General features: G+C 42.2%; 2 protein-coding genes across 3 annotated transcripts in view; one reads left to right on the forward strand and one right to left on the reverse strand.

The window, feature by feature from the left end:
• The window catches only part of LOC112137763 (serine/threonine-protein kinase N2), a 20,314-nt gene extending 13,242 nt beyond the window's left edge, over positions 1-7,072 (forward strand). The window contains exons 11-20 of one of the 2 annotated variants that reach the window (XM_024260233.2): positions 1,200-1,252; positions 1,333-1,390; positions 1,467-1,558; positions 2,351-2,527; positions 2,596-2,658; positions 2,726-2,802; positions 2,918-3,060; positions 3,152-3,259; positions 5,184-5,264; positions 5,584-7,072. In XM_024260233.2, coding sequence (XP_024116001.1) covers positions 1,200-1,252; positions 1,333-1,390; positions 1,467-1,558; positions 2,351-2,527; positions 2,596-2,658; positions 2,726-2,802; positions 2,918-3,060; positions 3,152-3,259; positions 5,184-5,264; positions 5,584-5,787 — 1,056 coding nt within the window. In that variant the 3' untranslated portion in view covers positions 5,788-7,072. Of the gene's footprint in view, positions 1-1,199; positions 1,559-2,350; positions 2,528-2,595; positions 2,659-2,725; positions 2,803-2,917; positions 3,061-3,151; positions 3,260-5,183; positions 5,265-5,583 lie in introns of both variants that reach the window. The other variant, XM_024260231.2, reaches the window with a different exon arrangement.
• A 29-nt stretch (positions 7,073-7,101) lies between these two features.
• LOC112137764 (probable palmitoyltransferase ZDHHC12) overlaps positions 7,102-11,313 on the reverse strand; it is a gene marked incomplete in the record, with an annotated part of 9,058 nt that continues 4,846 nt past the window's right edge. The window contains 2 exon segments of the mRNA XM_024260234.1: positions 7,102-8,443; positions 10,783-10,949. Of these exon segments, the coding sequence (XP_024116002.1) occupies positions 8,128-8,443; positions 10,783-10,949 (483 nt within the window).

Genomic DNA, 11,313 nt, shown 5'->3' on the forward strand with positions numbered 1-11,313 from the left:
GGATGATGGATGGATGGCGTTCCAAATTCTTATGCAAATTATATTTTTCAGTCAGCCACATTTTCCAGTCACTGACCAGTAAATATTAAATGTTATTGAACAAACCTCCCAAAGATTTTTTTTTCAAAGATAAATCCCTCAAATGTTCCAAATTAACGCACAACAGAATTCCTCAACATTTATAGATTCTAAAGAACTGAAAATGGTCAAATGGTCGTTTGATTAATTTTCTGCATTGGGAGGTCATATCACATAAATCTAAAGCTATTCTATCAAAAACATCTTCATAGATCAAGTTCCATTTGAACATAGAAGGTTAATAGAAGGTTTATGTAGAACTGCAGCCTCTGGAGGATCCTCCACTGATGTTGATGGACTCCAGAGACTCCAGCAGCTTCAAACATGTGCTGCTGCTTTGTGATGGTATTTTAGCAGCTGCTCTCTAAATCTGATGGATCTGTCTGCAGAAACCTTCCTCATTCTGTCTGTATCTGCACCAATCCATGTGTCTGAATCAGACACTAATCTCTTCATAACACAATGGTCACCCTTAATTTTGTGAAATATCCACACAGACAGGTGTCTGAGATTGATGTCAGTAAATCAAAGAGCCTCGAGACACAACATCATCCACGAGAGAAAAACATAGAATTTGATCTTTTTTACACTTAAATACAATTTTCATTATAATTTGGAACACACTCTAGATAGGACAGACGAATAAAGTGAAATAGAGCAGAAAATACTGGAACTCATTGGGATCAATATTTTTTCTCATAAGTGTAGTATCTTAAGTGTTTCAATAGAGAAAACATGTATCTTTTCCTTGTGTTGTTCAATACTTAATCCTAAATCATCAGAGGAGGAACCGTCAGAGCAGGAGGGGAGGACGTTCAGTCTGATCCCTCCGAGGAGGAAAAAAACTTGTGCTTTTAATCGTCATCTCCTCAATTTAAAGTTGTGAAAAACAGCTTTTACTTTTTCCAATTTACTTTACTTTCTCCAATTTTAGAATTATCATTCATTGTTTTATTATTTAAATGAAGTTTGACAAAAAGCTGAAAACTGTAAGCAGCAGTAATAAGACAGTAACTTTCTCCAGCAGTGCAGGAAAAAACAACTCCTCTCTTTTAAGATTTCTTTTGCGATGTTGGTTTGAAGCTGAACATTCAAACTGGAGCTGTTTTGTGTGATTGCAGGTCTCCACTAACATCTCAGATGGAAGTGCAGACCAGCCTGCTTCTGCTCTGAGGTTCTCACACCTTCTCATGTCTGCAGCTGGTGAAGAGTGGATGACTAGAATAACAGCTAAACTTTGTGTTTTCTTGCAAGGCTGCAGGTGGAAGATTTTAAGTACATTTCTGTTCTGGGACGTGGGCACTTTGGGAAGGTATCAGTCAGCTTCTCTGCCTCAAGTGATCCGCTCTTCTGCTGGTTCTCAGTCTTTGTGTGCTGTCTGTGTGGAGGTGCTGCTGGCGGAGTTTCAGAAGACAGGACAGCTGTTTGCCATCAAAGCCTTGAAGAAGAGAGACATTGTGAGTCGTGATGAAGTGGACAGGTGTGTGTCTCGTTTTCATTCTAAACACTAAGCTTTTGGTCAATACTGCGGCTGGGTATCGAAAACAATTTCCAGAAATAATTAGATTCAATTCACCAGAAACTGGATTGATTCGATTTTAATTTTTTTCAATTCAATTTTGAGTTTACACATTTATACACATTTGTTTAGAATAATCTACAATATGATTTGAATATGTTTATATTATCCGATCCAGTTCACGTACAGTGAAATACTGAGATTGTTAATATCATCCAGTGTTACATGGATTCTCTAAAGGAGAAGTTCTAACTAAAATGTTCATTAACATTGTAAACATTGTTCTGCTTCTCCTGGAGGACGTTTCAGTTTGGACACTAGGTGGAGATCATGCTATAGAAGTACAACTTATTCTAGTAAAAGAAGAAAGAATAGGGGAAAAAAAGATGTTTTAGACCACAAATAGTTACATAATTTCCTTACAGGAGTTTGTAAAATTCATGTCTGGGGGTTTATAAAGATGTTAGTCAGCAATGAATGTTTAGGTCGACCGAGTGTTAGCATTAGCCGTCCTATGGGAAGCTCTATTAAAAGTTAGCATTACGCTAGCAGACTTTAGCTTCATGTGCTAAATCGATCTATATTTTTATGAATTGATTATTGATCTGTTAAGCTAATATCGATTCAAATCGAGTATTTGATTTTTATCAACCTAACCCTAATAAAAATGTTTCCACAAGCTGCAAACTTCTGCTGAGGTTTGATGCTGCAGAGCTGGAAGCACCTCGGCTGATTTGGGGTTTCATCACGCAGCCTGATGAGCGAGAAGAGGATCTTCGAGATGGTCAACACCTCCCGACATCCCTTCCTGGTCCACCTCCATGGCTGCTTCCAAACCTGCGACCACGTCTGCTTCGTCATGGAGTACCTGCCAGGCGGCGACCTGATGATCCACATCCACTCTGATGTGTTCACGGAGGCTCAGACCAGGTGAGTGCGGCGCGCTGTGCTGCTGTAAGGGGGTTCTGTTCTCACTCCTGTTTTCTTGCTCTTCACAGGTTTTACTCTGCATGTGTTCTGCTGGGTTTAGAGTTCCTGCACCTGAATAAAATCATCTATCGGTAGGTTGGACTGAGCCAGCTGTGAAAGTGTCAGTCGCTCTCAGCTGCTGTGCTTTGTTTCCTGCAGAGACCTGAAGCTGGACAACCTGCTGATGGATGCTGAGGGCTTTGTGAAAATCACAGACTTCGGACTTTGCAAAGAAGGTGAAATGAAGAGGCGGAATCCTCCTTTTCCCTGACGCTGTGGCTAAAATGTTCAAACCAAAGATGACTCCTCTGGTTCAGCAGAAGTAGCAGGTACTTTCTGAAACCCCAACAGGAATGGGTCATGGAGACCGGACCTCCACTTTCTGCGGGACCCCGGAGTTCCTTGCCCCTGAGGTCCTGACGGAGGACAACTACACCCGAGCTGTGGACTGGTGGGGGATGGGTGTCCTCATCTATGAGATGCTGATTGGAGAGGTAGTTGGCCGTGTCTGCATGCGTCAGCATCAGCGTGGCTGTAAGAAGACCGCCTTCAGCGCTGATCCCGCCTCTTCTGCTGTCCTGCTAGTCTCCATTTCCTGGTGAAGATGAGGAGGAGGTGTTTGACAGCATCGTCAATGACGACGTGCAGTATCCAGAGCTCCTTCCTCCTGACGCCGTCTCCATCATGCAGAAGGTGAGGAACAGAGCCTGCGTGTTGAAAACCCATTTCATTTGATTTCACACCAGGTTATTTTCAGAGGAAACAGGACGAAGACTAGTGTGACCTGCTCATCTTTATACTAACAAAGTATTCGTTTAATCATCTCCAACAAGTCACTCACTCGCACTTTTCCTGAAAAGTTGATTGTGTTGAAAAGTTAACAATACGTTAAAGATTTTGGGTTTAAGCGACAGGTGTTAAAGGGTTAAACCTCTGTTTGTTCTCTATATTTCATACTTTATTTCACTACTAACATTATGAATGAAATTAAAACCACACCAATATGCTTTCTTATTTAGATTCAAATGTCAAAAATAAAAGTTGATTCCTTCTAAATGAAAATGAAAGACAAAGTTCTCTTATGGATGGATCATGCAATCAAAGCTGAGAAAATCCTAATTTACTTTTTCATCAGCATTTCTGTAACTTTTTGTTAAAGCAGCTAATTCTGCTCATAACGGATGATAAGACTTCAGAACAAAATTTGTACAAAATTTATTTGATAAATGTCCTACCTGGTTGTATTCGTTTCCTCCTCTTAGATCATTCATAAATCAGAGTACAAATGTCAGTGATCCTGTCTGCAGTCAGAACAGATCAGCTGATCCACAAATTCCTCTGGATGATATTAATCCAGTCGTGGATTATTTCTCTCTGACAACCAGGTTAAAGTTAGACAAAGGTTACAAGAACTTCACTGAATGCTGCTTGTTTGATTATGAAGGTAATTATGATTTTATTCTTTTAATCTGTGCTAATGCTAACGCTAGCATTAGCTTTGGCTATGAGACGTGGAGCTGCAGAAGATCTTTTCTCACCAGGTAAAAGTCTTGTAATCCTGTAAACAGATCTAAAGTCAGAGAATTCCAGCGTGTCTGACATTAAAGTCAAACTTCTTCCTGTTGTAATGTTTTCTACTGCGGTCAGTGAGCTGCTGTTAGCTCAGCCGTGGTTCTAACATCACTCCTCTTTGTTTTTGATCAGAACTGTGTGTCTGATCTGCAGGAGAATAAAGGTAAAAATGATTAAATTATATGAAAACTGTTCCCAAAAAACAGGAAAGGGACTATTTCCACATAATGTTATAAAATACGTTCACCCAGAGATGATTTTTTTTACTTGGCCGCTCTTATTTTGAAAGCTGAAACTACATGGCTCAATAGCTACTCTGAACATTTTAACTGAGTCAAACCATTCCTGTTTTTACTATTATCCCTAAAATATCCTGTAGAACAACAAGTACATTTATCCTGGGAAGAGATTAAAATGTGTACAGACAATGTAGTGATGTGTGTCTTTACTGAATGTTTTAAATGTGAACAACATGAATTTCTATCAGTTTTTGTTCTGATCGCACTTAAAATACATGGAAATAACATCATCCAAAATAGAACCAGTTAGAATAAAATCTGCTCAAATGAAAGGTTGATATTTGAATAAAACATCCAATATCGGAAGATTATTCAAATTAGTATTTAGATTTTTGAACAATCCAAGACAGGAAATGAAAATACAGTTCAGCAGGACATTCATGAAATAAATATTGTACATTTTTCTGTTTAAATTTTATTATTTGTGTAAAATTGTGTTCAACAGTGTTCAGTTCTTTAGTTTCCCGGTCTAAATCCATTAACTGGAAGTTGCGTATCACGCTCACAACACTGTCGCCATTTTGTCTGACGTCACCGTGAAAAGGGTCTATTGTGGTTAAATGAACCAAAAGCACTGAGGTCAATCAGTCTCTGCTCTGCTGGGAAACTTCCTCCATCTGCATTGACTCTGTCATCTGCTCTGCAGATTCACATATCTCTCTCAATAAGATGTCCGTGTTACTTAAAGGAACTTTAGCCTTAAAGCTGGTAATGGTGGGATGAAAAGCAACAATCTGTCTTCACAGCTGCTGAGAAAGAATCCGGCGAAGCGGCTGGGAGCTGGAGAGAGGGACGCCAATGAGGTGAAGGGGGAGAAGTTCTTTCAGGTGAACCTTTTATCTGCTCTGTGTGAAGGACTCAGCAGTTTAAGCTGCTCTGATGAAGGCCCTGTGCTGCACTGATAACCATGACCTCTGTGACCTTTAGGATTGAGGTCTGGATTTTCTGCACTGCGATAACTCAACATTCTACCAACAAAACATTTGAAAAAATGCAAACTTGCATCAAGTGAATCAATCTGACAGTATAACGAGTTACTCATTCTGTTGTTTTATAACAATCGTATTAGACTAGAACTTTGTTAAAACGGTGTTTTTCTGTGTGGAAGAGTGTGGTAACTGAGGGTAACCTTGTGAACCTTGGCAGCTCGTGGACTGGGACGCCCTCCTGGCTAAGAAGGTAAAGCCTCCGTTTGTGCCGTCCATCAAGCAGCCCACGGATGTCAGCAATTTTGACAGCGACTTCACTCGCCTCCAGCCCATCCTGTCCCCCCCCTCCCAGCCCTCCAGCCTCTCTGCACAGCACCAGGAAGCTTTTGCAGACTTTGACTTCTGTGTCATGCACAGGTGAAAGAAACTAGGATGTCCATTCTGTCCATGATCTACCTCGCTGGAAACCAGCAACCTTCATATCAACCCTCTGCAAACACCACAATCCCTTCTCTGTTTGGAAGCAGAAGAAATCATCACAAACACACACCAGAAGACAGAGAGGAGCTGAATAGAAGCTGGACTTCATCCTCATGATCCTCTCCACTCTACAGATCAATGCACACATTTACAACTCATGATCAGCACTAGAATCACGAAACAACAAAGCTTATCTCCATGCAGAGAAAGTGATTGTTTTACAGTATTATCTTCATGGTGCGTCAAACTTTGACCTGTCAGTCTTCAACGCTCCTCTCAGCAGCTTCATTAATGAAGTCTGACAAAGGATTACATCTTTTAGTCTGTCCTCGCTCAGTCGATGGCGCTCAGATGATATCTTGAAGAGCAGAGTGACACACACGTACTTTTTAGGAGAGTTGCCTCAGTCCATTCTGGTTCAGAAACAGCCCATTTCCCATCTAAACAGCCCTTTAAGCCAAAGGGTCTCCTCATTGATACGCTTTAGCTTTCTTAAACTGACTATAAAATGAATCTATTTACAGCTTGAACACCAGAGCTCCAGTGTTTTTGTTCTTTTATTTACTGTAATTTTTAAATTGTTCACAGCATAATTCCAGTTGATTGTGAAGGAGAAAAGCGGCTCATTGTGCTGCTTTTCTCCTTCACAATCAACTGGAATTATGCTGTTAACGGTTGAAAAGTTCTAGTAAATCAAAGAACAAAAACACTTAAAGGGTTAAGGGGATTCCCTCAGAGGATCTTAGTGGATCTTTCAGAGGAACTCCTGTGTTCTTCTGCATCACTGTCAGCTGCAGTTCACTGCTCTCATGGAAAAAAACCCCTCTTAGTTGTCAGAGCTGTGTTTTAGAGAAAAATAATCCATAATTGATCTGAAAGAGTTGTAAGAAGTGAAAGTCTGTATCTTCACAGAGTTGTGCTTGTGAGCACCAGCAGAATAAGAGGATCTGCAGAACAACAAATCAACAAACACACTCCTGAAAGCTTCTCAGAACATAGTAGACTGGGTTGAGCTCAGATGGAGTCGCCCTGTTGAGTTTACTTAAACTCTCAGTCGTGTTACTCTTTGGTTGTTCCATGACTGGAGAGATAAATGATGCTGTGATCAACCATCATTCCAGTCTTTGAATCGATCATGTGACCATACAGAGTGCTAGAATGTTCTAATAATGATTGTTCTGATGTAGAAAAACAACAGTGGGCTGAACTTGATCAAACTAACATGTGAATGGATTTGAGATTCATTCTTGTTTACTTGTTTGTTCACATATTTAATTTATTATCTTGAAGAAACAGAAGGAATCTGGAAAACTTTTGCTGAACTGTTCAGTACCAGGTATTGATCTCTGAGTCACACTGCTGGAAGTTCTGGACAAAGATGTTCTGATCCATTTGAGGTCAGAGAATGGGATGATTCAAAATGAACTAAAATGGACTATGAATCAGATCAACAACCATAAATTATGATGTGAATCAAATTGCTGTTTAAATGAACTGTGACCAGAGAACAGAAAGAGTTCCTGATGGAGAACAGCATGTGGATTCTGGAGTCCAGAGTCAAATCAGATCCAGAAACTGTTCCAGTAGAGACCAGAGAAACACAAACCATAACTAAGAAACCTTAATTGTTTGTTCATTTGACTGGTAAGAATGATGAAAGCAGGAGTCCATGACAAACACATGAAGGTGTCACACCTGTGAAGGTGTTTGCAGATCGATGCTGCTGAATCACTGAAGAGGACAACTCTTCCTTTCCAACAGGTAGCAGACAATCCTGTCTGCTACCTGTGACAGCGCCACCTGCTGACGGACTTTATGCTGCTGAATATTACATGCTAGCTGTGCTTTGTGTGGGTCTGTACCTCATGGTGTTCTAATGTACTGCTGCTGTCAATAAACAACGTCTCACAGCAAAACATAAAGAAGGATGGCGTGCAGACCGTGATTGATGGGGTTTCTATGTTCCTTCAGTAGCTCTGCAGGACTAACCAATCCTCTGAGCCTTTCTTCCTAATTCTCCATCTGTGACCAAGCGTCGTCCTGCGGCTGCAGACGTCACGCCGCCCGCACAAAGCGCACGCTGTGTTTGTTTGAAAAGCAGAGATGATAAATATTTGGTTTAGCATGAACGCTGTGCAGACGCACGACTCTCCTCCATGTAAATGCAGGTCTTCACGAAACACTAAACAATGTTAGGTTGTTGTTGTTTGAAGGACATCCTTCCTCCGTGGTCAGAGTCGCTGTCATGCAGGGTAACAATGATCCTCTCAGGCGTCTCCGCTCAGACAGGATCTGCAGTGTTTCTCTGGTAGACCTGCTCCCACATCACCGTCCTGCAGGTGCAGAAGAAGTCCCACAGGTTGCAGAAGACGCCCCGGTCAAACGGGCTGTCCTCCTCCCTGCAGTTCTTCAGGTACTGGATCCTGTGGTGGGACATGAACTCCCAGGTGGTGGAGTTGATGGAGACCAGGTAGAGGTGGCAGCCGAGCAGCAGCCCCACCACCACAGAGAAAACCCCCACCACTGCGAGCGCGGCCAGCAGGAACCCGTTCACCCACAACCACTGCTGCCACGTGTCGCTGGGCGAGAGGCCCGACCTGGAACACAGCACAGACGACAATCCAACCAATCAAAGCATATTTGACATTTTTGCTCCCATCTCATGTCTTAAACGTTACTAGAAGAATCTGTTAGGATGACATGTTCCTCCTGCAGACACAGAGCTCTGCAGCGTCTCTGCATGAGAATGAACCTTTTTCTGCAGCTGAAATGGAGCTGCGTGGGTCACTGGGACAGCTCACAGCTCCTCCCTGACAGCAAATGCCGACTGCGTGACTGCAGCGCGGCGCAGCCTTCCCCTGACAGTCCAAGTTAAAATGGTCAGTGCTTGGAACAGCTGCTTTGGGGAGTAAAAACATACCAGACGGCAGGACAACCATTGCTTTTACGCTTGGATAAGTTTGATTAACTTTCCTTCATCACATATTTGCCGATCGTTGAGAAGCCCCTCCCCCTCAGGGCCAAGCTGTGATCTCATCACCTGGGTGGTTGCTCGTATTGATTTTCAAATCTCTCAGCTTGAAAGGCTTGATGGTTTTGTTTCTAAAAGCAGACTCATTGATCTGGTGTGGAACCCCTGAGTCTGAGCGGGGGGTGGGGGTGCATGAGGATCATGTGGAAAAGGAGACAGCTAGACTCATGGGAAAACTTCAGACAACTTTCAGTTTGAATAGAAACTAAAGGATTGTCAAACCCCATGAGCCAGCATGATGTTCATAACAGAGCAGGACTCCACTGCGCTGCTGTGAAGATGCTGTGAGAACTTTAGTGTTTGTGGTTTCACCACCACCACCACCATCAGAAATGCTGATCTCTTCATAAACAAGAACGTCACACTTGAACCCAGCTGCACTTTGGTCCATCTGACAGAGAGGTCCCACAGGACTGCAGGTGAAGAGGGCTGATGTTTCTGGAAGGTTCCTGGATCATTCAGGAATCGTGTTCATGAGGGACGCAGAGTCGTCTGAGGGACAGAAGACCGCAGACGTGCTCCCGACACACACAGATTTCTACCGTTTCTCTTTAGCGAGGCTCTGCTCTGTACATGCAGTTTGGCATCGTGGGACATGGTTTCTGAAGTATTCAACAATCCACTCTTTCACAGTTTAAATGTCACCTTTACTCCTGACACTCCTTCCCTCTGCCTATCCCTTTGTTGCCGACTATGTTACGTCCATGCAATCATCTGAAATGTCGGAAAATGACATGTTTTGGGTCGTTTGTTGCTCCTGTCCAACTGCAGCAGCATCAATCAGTCTTGTCAGTTTAGGTCAGGGGTCGGCAACCTTCAACAGTAAAAGAACTATTTGAGCTCGTTTTCTAATGATCAAAACCTACAAGGAGCCACATAGTTTTACTTTAGACTTTGAGAAATTTGGATTTGCATTCATGACCTTCTTTTTTTAATAATAAATATGAATTAGGTCTATTTTTTGGCACGAACAAAAGTAAAAATGTAAAAAGCTCAAATAACTTATTTTCAAAATAAAAGATGTTCTGTGCTAAACAGGATCATCTCAGTGCAGCTCTGGACAGCTAGTAACCAATGTTGTTCAGCATATGATAATATTTGCTTTTAACTTCTAAAAGATCAAACTTTTAACCAAAGTTTCTCTTCCATATAATATCAGTTCATTCAGGAGGTAGAGTTGAACAAACAAGACGTCTTCAGGTCAACAGGATGTAAAAACCTACATAGTTTATCATCTATGTGAACCTCAGACATCAGTTTATACTCATCTAATTAGATAAATGCTAATTAAATAATCCGTACTTTTAAAAAAATGCTATTTTACTTTTATGTATTTATTTTAGTTCTGTTTCCCCTCTTTGTCCTCAGCAGTCTTACTCTGCTGGGTATTGTTATTTTAGTTTGGGGTTGGATCTTGGTAGTCTTAGTTTGCAGGCTTTATTTGTTTTCTTTAGGTTGTTTTGGTTAAGCAGCCATTAGCAGGAGCTGCTGACTCAGACGGTGGACATGTCTGGATCAGCAGTCTCCATGACTTATTCTGTTTGTCTGAGGAGCCACCATGGAGAGATAAAAGAGACACATGTGGATCTGGAGCTGCAGGTTGTGGACTCCTGATCTACACAGTTTGGGGCTGGAAAAGCTACGTGGATTCATATTCAGTCTGACTCTGCTGTTTGTCTCTACATCGGTGAGAAGCCCCGATGTGAAAAATATTTGACTGAACTCTTCCTGAGTGATGAAGCTCGGTTTCTGCTTCACTTCAAAGCTCCACCCTGAAAGAATGCTCAGAAAACGAGGTCAAACTAACAGTTTACACAACCAAACAATCAATGCAGAGCTGCTCCGTTTCATCAGGGATAACCTGCAGAGCAGACGGAGCGTGTGCAGCAGAGGGAGCGGACGTACAGAGCGATGTGCAGAGCCCACAGCAGCGCCAGCAGCTGCACCAGCAGGTACACCACGAACCAGCGGTGGTTCCACTCCCCCACGCAGTTCTCCATCCACGGACAGTGGTGGTCAAAGCGCCGCACGCAGCGCCCGCACGTCTTGCAGTGCTTGGCTCTCATTGGCTGCTAAAGACACACAGACAGAGCAGCTGCTTAACATGCATGAAAACAGTGTTTGAAACATTTTTCTCATAAAAGAATTTAAGATTAAAACTGCATTTCTGAGTATTTCGTTATTGAAATTTTAGGGAATCTGAAGCAGAGAAAAAATGTTGTTGGAAAGAGCTCTCAGTTGTGATGTAGAAACTGCAAAGGGCCAAAGTCTCCCTGCTCTGCTCCCTTCTGATCATCCACTTACAGACAAATAGATCCATGAACCTCTTTGGTTTCCTGGTCTGAGCTGGAATCTGGGTCAGAACTGTACAACTGGATAGCTCACCATTTTTGGGTGCAGTACTCAACGAGATATATCTCTAGAGATGACATGCTA

The sequence above is a fragment of the Oryzias melastigma genome, linkage group LG9 (assembly GCF_002922805.2).
Source record: "Oryzias melastigma strain HK-1 linkage group LG9, ASM292280v2, whole genome shotgun sequence".
NCBI classification, from domain to species: Eukaryota; Metazoa; Chordata; class Actinopteri; order Beloniformes; family Adrianichthyidae; genus Oryzias; species Oryzias melastigma.